Genomic DNA, 17,107 nt, shown 5'->3' on the forward strand with positions numbered 1-17,107 from the left:
AAACCTGCGCGCCATAGGGTTTTTTTCCCCCTGCGTCTTTTGGGAGCCAAGGTTAGCACCGTCTTAGGGGATCCAACCCGCTCCTGCTTACACGTTTTAAGATCCGGGTTTTTTTTTTTTTTAAATGTTACATTATTTCCTTGAAAAGCATTTCCAGGGTTTTTGCACTGGACAGACTTTCTCTACGTCTAAATATGTCAACCTATACGTAATATATGACTAAATATGCAACTTAGAAAAGTCGAAGATTATTTTCCTTTAAAATTTTCTTTTTTGTGGAAAAACTAATAGCAACATCTTCCGAAACCTTTTTGCACTTGACTAGAGTAAATTGTTTTCTGGTTTTGTTTCTTTTAATCAATAATGAGCAATAACGAATTACTTTACCTCATTTGACCATTTTTGATGTTCCTTTGATTTTTTTTATATTGCGATGACGACGAGAATAAGTCTAGCTCGTTGGGTTGAACATTTATTTAGGGAAATTAATTTTCGTCGTCATGGTTACAAATTGTCTGCAAGGCTTAACTCAAACTGATCTTGCGTTAGAAAACGAGTTTTTTTTCGTGTAAAATCACGTTTTATCTGGAAAAGCTCCTAAAAAAGCAAAACTCTTCATCTAAGTACAAATTTTCAGGCTACTAATTCCCATCATATAAGATTGATAAGAAATAAAAATACCATAACCAAATCAACAGCTAGAATTTTCTGAATTGCGCTGAATTTTAAAGAGTAAAACATGAACTAGAAGTTATTCGAAAAATTGGATCGCTAATGCAAATACGTGTTGTAAACTTAGAAAAATTCTGAAGGAATGAAAATTTGATTACAAAAAAGTAATCCATAATAGACTTGGCAGGGAATGTCAGTACGTATTCCTAAAAGCTAAGTAAAGCATAAATGTAAAGTTATAGTACGGTTTAGTAAGTAAAGTTAGTTAAAGTAAAGTTAGTAAAAGTAAAGTTAGTAAGTAAAGTTAGTAAAAGTAAAGTTAATAAGTAAAGCTTATTTTTGAAAACATTCTACCGCTGAAACTGCATAATATTCTTACACTGTTGACCTCGCAAATCACAAAACACAGAACTAACGCACGGTAGAGAAACTAACATCTTACTACGATTATATATGCGAAAGTTTGTCTGGATGTATGGATGTATGGATGTTTGTTACTCTTTCACGCAAAAACTACTGAACGGATTTTGGTGATGAACTTGACAGTAATATAGCTTATGCATCAGAATAACACATAGGGTAATTTTCGTCCCGTTATGGGGGGCAAACCCCCTTAGGGGGGCAATAAAATACAATTTTCGTGTAAATTCTCTAATATAGGGATGAAAAAATACTTGCACATATTTACATTATATGTCCATCGAAAGCTCTGATTTTTCTGCTGAAGATGGCACCTGTTCGAAATTTCTAAGTAGAACAAAAAACGAGTTATGAGCTTTTTAGTTCCATGTTCGAAGGCTTTCCTCAACTCAATACAGTATTTAGTGTATCATCTCAACTCCCTGTCGATAGCGACAATTGTTGTATTGTTGACTTTCTTTGCTTTTCTTGATTGTTCAAAGCTTTTCTCAAGTCAAATTTTGAAGTAAGATTTTTGCACAAGATTGGCAAATAATACATGATTTTGGCTGATGATTTTCCATTTAAACGGAACTTTAATGTAATTAATGGTTTTTATTATTATTTATGCTGATTGAATATTTACTCATTATCCAATCATCCAGCTGATTACCAAAATTTTTGCTGTTTTTGAAGTCGAAGACTACGTCATAATGTTTCTCAGCTTTCACCATGTAAACAAAATATCGCCAATCGAAGAATCTTTAAAAAACTTTTTTTACTGTGTTAAATAATCCAGCGACTAAATTAGACAAATCCATAAACAGCACAAAAACTTCCATTAATTTTCCTTTTTGCACAATTTCAAACAATTGCCAAATTTTACTACTTATTTTGGAAACATTTCGGATGAAACTTTTTAGCGCCATTTTATGGTGACCAAAAGTATCTCAGCATCTGGCGATAATATCTCTGTAACGAAAATTAATATCATATCGTTTTACAAAGTAAGGAAAGAAGGGGGGAGCATCATCGAAGGTATCCCAAAACGATTCCCGCAAATTCGGTAAAATCGCACCAAGAGCCCACAATGATTGAAATTTCCCAAAATAACTAAAGCAAGTATAAGGGGGATTACGAACGCGGCTACATTTTTTTAAAAACTTCGTACTTCAATAGCCATACAGAGAAGGTTTTAGACTCCATGTTAAAAAAAAAGTATCAACAGATTAATCTTTTTAAACATGAGAAGATTTATTTCATGTTTTGGAAATTTATTTATGCTTAAATATAGTGCTTTCGTTTCTAAATCAATACTATTTTGTTCTTTATATTTATTGCTATTTTAGTTTTATGGGAAAGGAAGAAACTCGGTTTTTAATCATGTCAAAAAGATGTGTTTTAAATTCTTTCACTTAAAACAGAAAACAAAAGCAAGTAAAGATTTTTTCTCATAATTATTACTGACCCAGGCAACGCCGGGTATTTTTGCTAGTTGTTTATAATTCCATAATAAAATGGCGCGAAAATAATATCGTAAAACGCGCATACGCCACAAGTCTATTGCGATTGGTTTTGAATGCAATATACTTGCTGCGCATGCGCGTTGCCATGGACATTGTAAGCAATGCGGCGCAGCACCAAAGTGGGCCAGATTGGGAACCTCTCGGATTTTTATAATATGGGAAGCTTTTTTGAAAACCGTTATTATAGCCGTTAAACGTAGCGGAATCTAGTCGAGCCATGCTTAAGTCAAATCATAGGTTTCAAGCTAATAAATCAATCTTTAAAAAATACTTTTATTTTTATTTTTTGTTTGCATGATAATGTTTTAATTGTTTCTTTCTGAATAATTCATGGACTAATAATAAGAATAGACCAAGCTATGGCAACCCTTTTGCTGCTCATAAACCAAACCATGTGACTGGTGGATATCCTAGCAACAGCGGGCGTTGATCGTAGCAGATGATCAACGCCCGCGAGAAATAAAATAAATAGAATTAATGAAGCACGGAAGAATGATCTTTTATGGAGTCAGATTTGTAAATTTGTTATTCTAAGTTGTAGATATTTTGTTAATATAGTGAGTTTTTCGTTTAGATAGTACTCTGCATTTTCTTCAGTCAATTTCAATAACTCTCTAAGCAATTAAAGATTCAAGCGCTCAAAAAGAATCGGCAAACGGTAAGATTTTTACCTACAATTTCAATTTAAGATACCGATTAGTACATTTTTGCGTTAACGCAAAACGTTTACGCCATTACGTTCATGCCAACGCTGACGTAGCAGTTCCTAATGAAATAAAAGTTACTGAAAACTGTGATCAAAAACTAATTACTAATGTCAAAATAATGCATAACTAAAAGAAAAACAGTTCAATCTCTGCACCTGGAAAAAAATTATAATGAAAACACATTACGTCTTAAAATACATGTCGAGTGCCAAACTATAGATAATGTTGCCATTTAGCAACCATACTGCCAAAGTTTTCGCCAAGCCTTCCACCAGTCACATGATGTATCCATGAACCAATTTTTTTTATCAACAAGTCTGGGAAAGCTCGGTTTACTCTTATTATTAGTCTATGGAATAATTAATATTTTTTCTTTATAATATATTTCGGGGGGGAAAACACTTTATTGTTCTCCCAATTTTTCATATTTACTTTTTAAGTGAGATACAAGTATGTTCAAATTGTGCTACTGCTCTTAATCACTTATAGACTATCCTCCAAACATTATTTAATAGACTTTTTGGTGCTGATTCTTTTTTCCCCTATCATGTAATTTGTTTGGAAGCAACTTAAAGTTTTACGCTGAAAAGAGAAATACTTTTTCGTTGTTATGGTTACCTAAGATTCATTATAAACGCCCACTCTTGGCAATTTCGTCTTTTAATGAAATTTTTTCCTTTAAAACTTAAATGTAAGTGTTAACTTCTGTACGTTGTTTGTTCCAAATTTGATTTTTATTGAATATGTTTCCTTTGCTTCACTCTTCTAATAAGTTTTAATTAGTTAATCAATTAAGGAAGCATTATTCTCATTGTCGCACACTAAAATGTAGTTTTTGTTAAAAATGAAATTCATTTGCACAATATACAATTCCTTTTGTTGGTCCTGCGTGTTTCGAAACTGAATAAAACTGGTTGAAAAATTCAATTAATAATGTATTTAATTAAATCTTTACGTTTGAAGAAAGATAAGAAAAAACAAAAGATAAGCCATAGTAAGAGTAACTATGAATAAAATGTTATATTTTAAACAGAAAAAAACTGAAGGTTAGTCTTTTTGTCAGGAGCACACATAACTTAAATTTTTGAGAGGGAAGAAATTCCTCAATTCACCGAATGAAGCTCCGAATTTTAACGAATGATAAAAAAAATAAGAAATAAAATAAAATACAGTAAAACTCCCGATTATTCGTGGAATCGAGTGGCACAAGAGCCGCGGATAATGAAAATCGCGGGTAATCCGTAAATCCGTAGAAAGGCTAAAATGAGGGTCTAATAAGGTAAAAGTTATTCTTCCTCAGTAACTAGGCTGTATTGCTGCATAATTCTTTCTATAAACAGTGAAAATATATACATTACAGGAAAAATGTTTTGTATTTTGTCCAACAGAGCTTACCATCAACTAAAAAACAAGAGTATGTACAATGAAGAAAGCACAATAAGTAAATGAATAAGCAAATTAATTAATAAATAAAAGCAACTGAGTTTAAATTTAATTTTTCGAAAAAAAAAAAAAGAAAAAAAACAGCCGTTGGTATTCGCTTTTTTGCTATGAAAATACATGTTAGTGATTCTTAATTGGCTCTCCGATAATCCGCCCAGCGGATAATCCGGAGATACATACCGACATCCAATGAGAAGTAGGAGATTCATTAGGTATCATAAAAAAAATAATAGTTTTGTTATTCTGTCACCAAATTTGCCGAATAAAAAAAATTTGGGAGGTCACATTGACTTCCCATCGGGGTGCTCTTAGATTTCATGCAATTTTGCTTGATTTGATAAAAAGTGGCCCCTACAGACCCCCTACGCCACAAAAAATTTTATTCAATTCTAAAAATTATTTAAACATGCTGCATTATCTTAAAAGCGCCATTAAGGGTGATTGATTGGTTTAACTTAAAACAGGCAGGAACTCACTCTAAACATAAAAGCGTTTCGTTTTCAAACTCAAAAATCTCTTCGTTCTCAAAAGATAACTTCTTTAAGATGTCCACCATCCATCCATAAGTGCTCGGTGAGTCTTCTGCTAACGCTACCCATAACCTGTTGCAGCATCTCTGCGGGAATGCGGTGAATATCTTATTAAATTCGACGCACAATTCAACAGTTGAGACATCAAACTCTGGAAGAAATGAACCCTACCCTAAGTGTGACAACGGTTCATTTAACTTTTCGTCAGCGGGTATTTTGATTCAGTGTTCTGTGTTAAAAGTGCTATAGAAACTCGTTTTATTTTCTACTAGAGGTATCCGCACGGCTTTGCCCGTAGTGGAAAATTAAAGGTTGATTCTCCTGTATATTTACAAAAAATGGATGATGAATTTCACGCCAATTTGCTATGTTAATTTGCTCACCCATGTTATGGTAATTTAGTCTTTCACGTTATGGTAATTTGTTCGTCCATGTTACGATAATTTACCCGTCCTTTGCTCGTTCTTAAAACTGGAATAGAAAAAGAGCAAACTCGAATTTTCGAAAAATCTCTTTGAGGTGCGCACCCTCATGCTACAAACTAATATTGTGCCAAATTTCATGAAAATCAGCCGAACGGTCTGGGCGCTATGCGCGTCACAGAGATCTAGACTTCCAGACAGAGATCCAGACTTTCAGCTTTGTTATTAGTAAAGAATCTCAGTTTTTAATAAACATCATGAACATGCGCAAAGCTCATACAAACTTACGATTGCGTTCTAAATGCCGAGAAAAGAGATAAATAAAAATAGAATGTGAGTTTTCGCTTACTTCTGGTGAAGAGCGATGGGGCTTAAAGTCAGGAAAATACGATTATAAAGAAAGCATTTCAAATCAGACGAATAGTTCATTTTCCAACATTTCTAATCAAAAACTTTCGAAAAGATCTCTTTTCAAAGAGAGAAAAAAAGATTTTTGGAGCGGAAAAAATCCATGTGTTCATGAACACCGCGCCGGAGAATCGGCTGTCGTTTGCTTCAAAGCCCTCAGTGACGGTCAAAACCCGCAGAGATTTTGCAACAGGTAACAAATGATGTTAGCATGTGTTTCGAAAATAAAAAATTAAAAACAAAATATGAATAAGGGGAAAATCTGCATGATATTTAAATTTTTGGATCAACAACATTTTAAAAAGAAAAACTAACTCATTTTAAATGACAAACAACTACGTATTGAAGGCTATAACAGCATTGATTTATTTTTATTTTTCACTGAATTGCACTTCCTTTTGTCTACGTACTTCACGAAATGTCGATATTTTTTAAATCAAAATTTTGTTTCTCAATGTAAGTTCGAAGAAAATCCGCTAAAATAGAACTCCATGTCTATTAAATTCATTTTGAAGCACTATATTTGATGCTTTTCCGAAATATGGACGCTTTTATTCCCTCCATTTGGCTATTTGAAGAAAAATATCCCTAAAAATATTATGCAATAATAAGAATAAGATCAGTAAAAAATGCTATTAATGAAAGAAGCAAAGCTAGATATGGCCCACATGATTCAACTTCACAACGTAAGTAATGACTGTCAGTGCCTTCGAATTCCAAAGCCACACTCATAAAGTTAGTTTTGGTCGTTCGGCAGCAGGTCCAACTGGCCAATAGCAAAACGACTTCTGACGTCATCATCCTGGCATCCTTTATTCGTCCTTGACCTGCGAAATATGCCTCTCATGAAAAGGAAGGATAAAAAGTGAAAAGGGCCGAAAATTCCGTTCAGAACATTTATGGCGTGCTGCATTTCATCTTAATATTCCACCCCCTTTCACTACTGATAACCAAGAATTTTATTTATTATTTTCATTCCTATTTTCCATTTCTGACCCGCCGTGGGAGAAATAGGAGAAAGCTGGGAAGGTTGACAAGAAGGAGCGACGGAATGCACGGAAAGTTTCAGCGGACAAAACAGTGGCATAGTTCTTTTTTTTTTCTTGTTTTGCCATCTCACACAACGTTTCCTTCCAAACAAGAATTCCGCAAAGCACTGCTAAGATTTCTGCAAGTAAAAAAAAGTTTATGCACGATTCACAGCAACGGTGTTTAACAACGGCACAGATTAGCAATGAATGGAGCCGTTTCCGGAATTTTAAAAGTATTTTTTTTTTTCTGAAAGAGCATGCTTAAAAACATAGGATTTGACTTTTTTTAAATTATTTGACAGTTTACTAAATTTAAAAAATTATTTTAACGAGTGCAATTTCATTGCTTACGCTTCTGCACATGCCATCACAAATAATAAACTGCCATTCACTGTTGCCAAAAGCGCAAGACGCTATATTTAATTCGCTTCTTTACTCACATGCAGTGACAAAGATATGGTTGATAGCAAGCGTAGAGCGCAGTATTTAATTCGCTTCTGAATTATCATAACCTGGTAACGCGGTAGACAGCAAGCATAAACATTCAGCGTGCCAGTGGAGTAGCGCCAAAGTACATCAACTTTAGTGACTAAAAGTAGTACTTTTGACTGAAGGAAACAACTCCATTCCAGACACATGTTTCGGAGTTTCAATGCAAGGAAGTGTGTGCTTTGGAACGTTAAGTCGTTAAGGAAAGCAACACGGTGGAGCAAAAGACAGTTTAAATAGTAATAATGGGATTGTTTCCTTCAGTCAAAAGTAATAGCTACTTCTTGTCACTGAAATTGATAGAATAAGCAAAAAAATAAATAACATGGACCCAGAAAATACTTTTATTTTCCCAACAATTATTTTTAATTAACTTTTTAAAATGTCCGATTTTTGAAACAAGGCGTGGTCTTCATGACGTCACAAATGATGTACTTTGCCGCATCTTTCTACCGCGATTCCACGTTATGATAATCAAGAAGCGAATTAAAATTGCGCGCTACGCTTGCTATCAACCATATCGTTGCCAATACACGTGAGTAAAGATGCGAATCAAATATTTTGCTCGGTGAATGGCAACACAGAATGGAATTTCATCATTTGTGATATCATCGGACAGAAACATAAACATTGAAAGCGCGCCGATTTGAGTAATTTTTTAAAAATATTGTACTTAAACAAATTATTTAAAAAAAAGGTCAGATCCTATGTTTTTAAGCATGCTCTTTCAGAAAAAAATACTTTTAAAATTTTGGAAACGACCCCATTGCAAATTATCAAGGCAATCAAATCAAAATGAAACCTAGATCCGAAATTTCTCGCATAATTCCCACCAAGTAAAATCCGATAAGGAATATATATTTATTCAATGGGTATGTAATGAGTAATTTAAAAGTATTTTTTTCTGAAAGAGCATGATTAAAAACATAGGATTTGAAACATCCTCATATACAATTACCGATGATCGGGTAATCCTCGTGTTTCAACAATGAAACTCGCGCCACGACATGATAATTTGATGATATGTGTTGGTAATGTTTAACCAAGGCTTCACTTGATACGCGTCTTATCAGGCTCAGTTATTTCAATAAAAGTTGTGGTATGAAATCAATCAAGCAAGCAAAAAACCGGGTCAGACTCCAGCGACATCTGTTGGATTTTGTGGTAACTTTTAACTATATAAACATCAGATAAGTTTATTTTTAAAGAGAATAGGTATTCAAAATCGAGTTCAAAAGTATTTGAGTTAATTTAAAAGCGGATTTTTCTTCCTGGAGAAAAGTGTTTGAAAAAATATTTTAGGTAAAAAGTGAAAAAATATGAAACTTTCGTTTCAAGAAATATTAAGTTTTGAAACAGAATCACATGAATATAAGCTGAGGAAGATGTTTATCTAGTTAAATCAATGTAAACTCCGTGTATGAAAAAACTTAGATAAATTATTCCAACTTTTCGCAAAGAAGCATTTTCAAAATTATTTAAGTAATGTAACTGCAAACCTTCAATAAATATAAATAGGAGTTAGCATTTATTGCAATTTATACATTAAATAACAATTTCAAACTAGCTTAAAAAGAAGTTTTTTGTTTGAAAACGTATGTGAATAAAATGTTTTGGAAATACTGTTTTTCCCCCCTTTTTTTGGGGGGGGGGGTAATCTCTGCTTCCAATTAATAAAAAACAAATATTGGAAATTTGGTTCTGAAAGGAAATTATGCGTAATATTATAAAATTAAACATTACATCTTATAGACGAAATCATACTGTCTATTAAACGTATGAACTATGCTCAATAATTTGTATCAAGGAAAAATACTCTTTTAGTTTTATTATGCAAAAACTAATTACATATGCATCATCAAGCACAATTGATAAATATATTTATCAGTTAAAACAGAAAATAAATGAAATTAGCGATTGTTTCTCATAATTATTACTGACCCAGGCAACGCCGGATATTTTTGCAAGTTGATAAATACATTTATGGAAACATTCAAAATCTTTCAGCATTTTTTCCCTTACTTTAAAGTTTAATTCAAAATTAGTTATTTTTTAAACACGTATTATGAAAATGGTGAATAACTCTAATAAAATGCTCAAAATAAGGCATAAAGATACAATTATTTTTAAGAAAATTATGTAGAAAACATATCAAATAAAATTTTTGCCATGAAACTGATCGTTAGTATCGATCATTATACATTACAATTTATATCACTAGGGATTACGTTGTAAGTTAAAGAACAAGAAATTTAAATCATTTCAAAGTACATTGAAACAATAATGAATTCACCAGGAAAAACAGGCCAGTAAAAATGTCAAAAAAAGGAAAAGATGGCAATTTTTCATTTAAAGATTTTTATAAACCTACAGTCCAGCATTTACAAAAATTATAATAAAAAATTCTTCTAATTTTTTTAGAACTAAACTTTAGCTTGTTGAAAAAATAAATAAATAAAAATAATAATAACAATTTAAAAAATAAAAACAAACCTGTTAAAAAGGTAAACGGTATTCAAATACTTACCTATTGTGAGGAAATTTCAAGGGAAGAAGTTTCGCCACATAAATAAATTATGCCACAAAAAAACATGAAAAGTTCCACAAACTTTTAAATTATTTGCTAAAGATCAAATTTTAAAAAAAAGTAAATTAATTTGAATTCTGAAATTTTGAATTCAAATTCTGTGTTTCGCAATCACGAGCTGCGACAGGATCCTACTCATTGGAGTTATTGTTGCCAGAAACGGCGCCTGTTCCCCCAAGCCTGCCCCTCCTCCTGGGCGGTTACGTGTGTATAGTTGTGTGTGTGTGTAAACCTGTGTGTATTATGCACGTAGGTGTATGTGTGTGTGTGTGTGTGTGTGTGTGTGTGTATGAGCGTGCGTGTGTGTAGGACATGGATCATGAACGCCACCGACCAGGAGAAGTGGAATTCGAGGGATAGCGCTCAGGTATAGAGCGTAGAAAGAGCTTTCTTTAGCTGAGCTCAGGACCAGAGGAGCCGTTTCTGCAGAGAACGATGGGCAGGAGTGCTGCAGAGGCTTCTGGTCCAAGCTGAAAGAGGGACCGGACATCAAAGACGGTCAAATGAGAACAATAAGCAATCGTGATTGCTCAAAAAAAAAGCCATTAAGTAGCATAAAAAGCGACATTAAAATGAAAAAAAGTAATTTATCCGAAAATTAAATTAAGCTATTTAGTAATTCACTAAATCAAAACTAAACAGAATTAGGAAGCAACCACGTTACTGTAATCCAGCCAAAGATCAATTAAAGTGTAAAAAAATTCGCCAAATATCAATCAATTAAAAAACAATAAAAGTTTCATCAAAGTATCAGAAGAAAAAACATTGGCGGCAGCAATTTTAGCAATAGAAAAAGTTTTCGCCAATTTCACATGCTTCGCGAGGAGATAATTTCCCCATCATTTTAATGTGAATGTTAAATGGCAAGAAATATAATGCTGTTATATTTTATGACACTAAAGAATTACATATACAGTGGCTCCCAAAAGTGTTCGTACACCTACGACTTTCAATGAAATTGGCCATTATCCATTAGTTAGAATTATTATTTCTGAATAATTATTTTATTATAAGATCTATGATCTATTTTTAACAAAACTACGTGAAAATTTTTAATAAAACATTAAAACATAATTTAAAAAAAAAAAAACAAAAATTGCCGGAAATTTTATCTCACAAAAGTCTTCGTACACTTAGAAAAAATGTCAAAAAAATGGTAAATAATCTAACTTTTTACAAAGTTATTATTTAGTAGAATATCATGCAGTATCAACAACAGCTTTTAAACGTCTGGGAATAGATTTCATTGTTTTTTCTTTCTTTTTTTATGCAATTTCTGAGTAAGTGTTCAGCCGCTCTTCGAGTCTTACTGTTTCTAGTTCGCTTTTCGTTTCAATAGTGTATTTTCGTAATCTAGCCGCCAGATATCTCCAAATATGTTCCATTAAATTTAAATCTGTCGATTGAGGAGATATTTCTGAGTTTAAGGACAATTTTTGAGGCACCAAACGCAAACGTGTACTTCTCATCGTTACATCGTATATATTGATAAAAAACAAAGCTGTTTCCGATTACTAAATTTTGGGCTAATTGTTAAAAATTGTTTTTTTTTTAAATATTTAAATGAACAGCATGATTCAATATTTCTTCTAAAAATTCTAAATTTCCAAGTCCTGATGCAGTTATGCACCCGCACACAAGAACACCTTCACCGTCCTGATTAACTGATCCAACTAAGTTCTTAAGATTAAATTCCTCATTTTTTCTTCTATTGACAGATATACAACAATTTAACCCAAAATGTTGAATTTATTTTCATCTATAAGTAAGACGTTGTTCCAAAACATTTTGAGTTTATTTATCATTGATTTTACGACGGATAGCGTAAGCTCACTGTTTTTTGCACGAACAAGAAAATTTCTGCGTGAAGAGGTCCCCTTTAATCTAGCTAATCCGAGAACTTGGCGAACAATTTTAGATGAAAATTAAACATAAAATGTTTCATTCAATTCTGAAGAAACTTTTTCAGCACTCAAATGTGTATTTTTCATAATTTTTTCAACTGTAAACCTCCGATCACGCTTTGTTAAGTTTGCCAGTTGACCTTTTCTTACCTTGTTTTCGATCCGATTCTTGTCTTTAAATCATTTTATCAAGCACTTCACCATAGAATGGTATAAATTAACTAATTTAGAGACATTTTAAACCAATTTATGTCTACTGTGATGGGAAAAAAATCAAATTTCGACTCGTGTTTGTTGTTTTCTACGCATATCTGCCATTTAAAAATAATAAGCAGAATATTAATGAATAAATAAACAAAAAATTAAAGGCAAATGACTTTACAGTGTCATTACAATGCAAAAACAATAAAAAAACCACATATGATAATTTTAATCGTGAATTTATTCGAAAATATTTCAGTGTATACGATGATTTTTGTGGCGTATTTTTTCTCTGTCTCTTCGTTTTTTGTCAAATTTCAAAAATAAAATCTGGCAATTTTTTGAAAAAAACTGCTGGGTTTTATTCAGAATGGCATAGGAATGATGTGAAAAAAAATTGGACTTCATATTCGAATTCAGTTTTGCGTTATTTTGGTTTTACTACAAAATTTCAAAGTGTACGAACACTTTTGGTAGCCACTGTATGTGCGTCACGATGCATTTCAAATCTTGACGATTATTTTTCATTTTATTTGTTGCCCTCGTATTTGGTTCTTTGTTTCAATAAAATAAAGCTTTTATTGTTGTCAAATATAGTTTGTTTAGCGGATTTTTTTTTATATTTTACGAAACTTTTCATTCAATTTCGTGGGTGGTTTCATTTACTGGGAGGATCATTGAAACTTTTAATAAATATATATGCAATAAAACTATGTGTAATAAACCTTTCAATGCTTTCGATGATCTAATTTAGTTATTTGTCGAAACAGTATGTTATTTTGTCTTTTTCGTGGATTTTTCATCAAAACAAAGTAAAATAATTCGCCAAATAAAAAACGAGAAATTAAAATAATAAGAGAAATCTCGTTAAATTATTTCGCTAAATCAATTTCAATTCTACATTATTATGTGACATAATCAGCTGAATAAATTAATCGAGCCATAAATAAAAATTGAAAGTGTGTAAATTTTGTTAAATTAGAACAAGAAGCAAACATACGACGATGTAAGCATTATTTTTCAGTTTTCGCCGACGATCATGTAAGTGCAATTTTTCAGTTTTCGCTAAGGTAAAGAGAAAACTCACCAAGTCAATCCTATAACGAAATAGTATCAAAAGAGGGAAAATGTATTGCAGTCTTACCGATGTTATGAGAATAAAACGATTACTGTTGAAATCTTGACGATTGCGCCATTAAATATCTCCTTTAAATATGCAGTAAAATACTATATAATTTATAAATAGCAAGGTTTCCTTCTTAGACATTTTTTTAATTTAAAAGAAGAGTAATGTTTGAAGCCTTCTCGATATCAACTCACATTACATGTCTCAAAAAATGTATGCGTAATCCCTAGGCCCGACTTACTAAAAGTGAGATCCAAGCCCCACAATGCTTTGGAGTCCCCTGTGCTTCAGGGATGCATTTTACGAGAAGTGAACGCCAATGAGAAATAGTTGAATCCTGAGTTGGGACCAGCTTTACCTGAAAAGGGAATCTATTTTCCCTGAAAAACAGATCTGGTACGCCGTTCCGGCATCAATTCACCCTGTACTACACATCGTTTAACCATATCAATGAAATTTTAAGTTAAAGATTGAAAAAGCATCTCTTCTTATACCAGAAATAATACGTTTACTAATATAAACAAATGATTTCCCCCGGTTATACTACAGCGCTCTCTTACGGGCAAGCCGGCGCCATTGATCTCATGAGTAATGTTCGAGCCTGATAAGATGCGCATCAAATGAAGTCTTATACCAAACAAGCAGTAGCTTCGTTCAAATGTAGAAGTAATTTTCACCCGTCATACTTTGACGGGCGACTTTCTAGTTTTTAAAATAATTTGAGAAAATTTAATATTTTTTAATTAATCGCTTCATCCTTAGTAATTATTCCAATATCATCCGCACCACACCAATAAAAAGCGTGATTATTTCTATTCGTTCTTGCAAATTCAACAGTATTTTTTAATTTGTATCATCAACTTCAAACATTAGAGCTACTTAAATCTTAATGATTTTCTTTCATGTATGTTCCACAAATACCCCGTTCAATCCATCCCGGGTTCGATACCTCTTGAAGAATTCTTGTTTTCACCAAAATGCACCTCACTTGTTCAACCTTGCAACGTCTATTTTTATAGACAGGTAAGTAATCTAATATAGCGTATACAAAATTGCGCGTGTCTCGCTGAAAATAATAGAAAAATAAATACCCGTGAAGACTGCATAAAAATACATGCAATAGTCCATCATCCATCGGCAATTTTTAATAAAATCATTCGGTATGCCTGGTATTCTTCCAAACTTTCAGAAAATAAAATAATAGTTTAAAAAACTAAAAAAACACGCTTTCGCAGCAAAATGAACTAAAAAGTGAAAAATTATCTTTGGATGATGGTAGTTGACCAATCACTTAATTTTAATGTAATACAAAAAAAGCGTGGGGTGCTGTCTATTTACATTTTTGCTTGGACAACAAATGGAAGAAATTTAAGACAACTGATAAGACGCCCCCCACGCTTTTTTGTATTACATTAAAATTAAGTGATTGGTCAACTACTATCATCCAAAGATTACTTTTCACTTTTTAGTTCATTTTGCTACGAAAGCGTATTTTTTTAGTTTTTTTAAACTATTATTTTATTTTTCTGCTTTTTATGTTGGAGAATTATCACGCAAAATTGCAATTACTTCTTTTCGTAAAAGTCTTAGTACTGCAATATTTTTTACTTTCATTAAGTTTGACAAAGTTTTATATACAGAATATGACTGGCAATGTGGACGAGCAAAACATTTTGAATTCTATTTCGAAAAGTTGATCTATACACAGAAATTCATACCACGTCCATGTGCAGTTTATATGCATTTGCTTTAGTGTTGTGGTTGATTCAGTAAACACTATCATCTGACTCCATATTATTTATTAATCTTACAATGATACACACCAAATCAAACGCGTCTGTTCGATCGCCGAATTGTTTTTGTTCCACTCCTGCTCTCCGCTCGAGTTGAGTTGCTCGCTCGCAGGAATCAGTGACTTCACTTCACTACACACTCCCTCCCTAGTGCAAACGATTAGGAATCATAATCCTTTAAATGAGGGGGGAACCTGACAATCCTTCCGCTGCGTGTGGTATGAGTGCGATTGCTCGGCGGTGAAATTTCCTCTCGAAATGCACCTTGGGTGGGTTGATCCGTGAAATCCCTGTGTCTTTGGTTTTCGAGGGGTTTCTCGTCGTTGTCCTTTACGATAAAGCATGGTTTCAGTCGGTCAATTGAAATTCTTTTGACAGTTCCATTGATTTCAATGTCAAAATACTTTGGTGACCGATGTTTCACAACATAAGGCCCAAGATAAACTGGTTGCAAAGATGAAGTGACGGCATTATTGTAGACGAAAACGTGTGAGCAATTCAAAAGCTGTTTTGAAACGAACACGTTCGTATTACCATGGGTAGTCGTTGCAGAAGGTTTTAGGTTGCGGATAATACTTTGTAGCCTTTGTACAAACTCTGAATGCGTGACATTAGGAATGGTGTCAACAAACTCTCCGGGTAAACGTAGAGGACTTCCGTAAAGGAGCTCGGCCGAAGAGTATCCTATGTCTTCTTTCAGTGCAGAACGCAATCCGAGGAGAACCAAAGGTAAAGCGTCAACCCAAGATTTGCTTTGTTGTAAATGACATCTCAAGCTTGCCTTAATAGTCCTGTGTTGTCGCTCAAGCAGTCCGTTCGATTGTGGGTGGTAGGCTGTTGTTCTGGATTTTTGAAACCCGAAGTATTTGCTCAAAGATGAGAAGATTTGACTTTCGAACTGACGTCCTTGGTCAGACGTAATACGTTGCGGTATTCCAAAGCGTGAAATCCAGGTTGAGATCATGCCTGTTGCAACTGTTTCTGCTGATTGATCTGCCATAGGAACAGCTTCAACCCATCTCGAAAAACGATCAATCATCGTTAGTAAGTATCTAAAACCTTGACATGGTGGCAGGGGTCCAACGATATCAATGTGAACGTGCTGGAAACGTTCGGTAGGAACCTTGAAGTCCATAAGAGCTGATTTGGTATGTCTTTGTACCTTGGATTTTTGGCATTCCACGCATTCCCTGCACCATAACTGACAATCTTTATTGATATTTGGCCATATGAATCTTTTTGTAATTAATTTTCTTGTGCTTCTAATCCCTGTATGAGATAGGTTATGAATAGAAGAAAATAACTGTCGTCGGAAGTTTGGAGGGATGTAGGGTCGATTACTCTTGGTGGAGACATCACAATAAATGGATTCGTCAGTTTCTGGAATGGATATTTTAACCATTCTCAGCCTTGGGTTATTCTTCAAAATTGTTAAATCGTGATCATCTTGAAGTTTTGCAATAGCTGCGTAATCGATTGGAGATGGTGCGGATATTGTATCAATTCTGGAAAGGGTATCAGCAATAATGTTTTCTTCTCCTTTGATGTAGCGAATATCCGTTGAAAATTGAGCAATATAACTCAATTGTCTTGCTTGTCTGGGAGAGGCTTTGTTCAAGTCTTGTCGAAAAGCGTATGTGAGGGGTTCGTGGTCCGTATAGATTTCGAAAGGCCTTCCCTCTAGTAAGTATCTAAAATGCTTAACTGCACTGTAAATGGCCAGAAGTTCACGATCGTACGTGCTGTATTTCCTCTGTGCCGGGGATAGAGTTCTTGAAAAGAAGCTAAGTGGTTTTTTTAATCCAGCGATTTCTTGTTGAAGGACGGCTCCGATGCTTATGTCTGAAGCGTCCGTTACCAAACTCAGTT

The 17,107-nt window shown here is 33.5% G+C and overlaps 1 protein-coding gene across 1 annotated transcript; it reads right to left on the reverse strand.

The window, feature by feature from the left end:
* Nucleotides 1-14,572: 14,572 nt before the first annotated feature.
* On the reverse strand, nucleotides 14,573-16,277 carry LOC129226676 (protein NYNRIN-like). The gene is made up of 2 exons (XM_054861306.1): nucleotides 15,835-16,277; nucleotides 14,573-14,627 (listed from the first exon to the last, which is right to left on the reverse strand). Exons 1-2 carry the CDS (start codon nucleotides 16,275-16,277, stop codon nucleotides 14,573-14,575), a joined length of 498 nt encoding a protein of 165 aa, XP_054717281.1.
* Between the last annotated feature and the right edge of the window lie 830 nt (nucleotides 16,278-17,107).

This window comes from Uloborus diversus, chromosome 7, assembly GCF_026930045.1.
Source record: "Uloborus diversus isolate 005 chromosome 7, Udiv.v.3.1, whole genome shotgun sequence".
In the NCBI taxonomy this organism is placed as follows: domain Eukaryota; kingdom Metazoa; phylum Arthropoda; class Arachnida; order Araneae; family Uloboridae; genus Uloborus; species Uloborus diversus.

Bases quoted from the DNA above. Each gene is read 5' to 3' on its own strand.
- LOC129226676 (XM_054861306.1), bottom strand. From the start codon at position 16,277: ATGATTGATCGTTTTTCGAGATGGGTTGAAGCTGTTCCTATGGCAGAT. The intron at 14,628-15,834 runs GTTTGTACAAAG...ATTTTCTGAAAG, and splicing joins CCTAATGTCACGCATTCAGA to TTTGGAAGAATACCAGGCAT.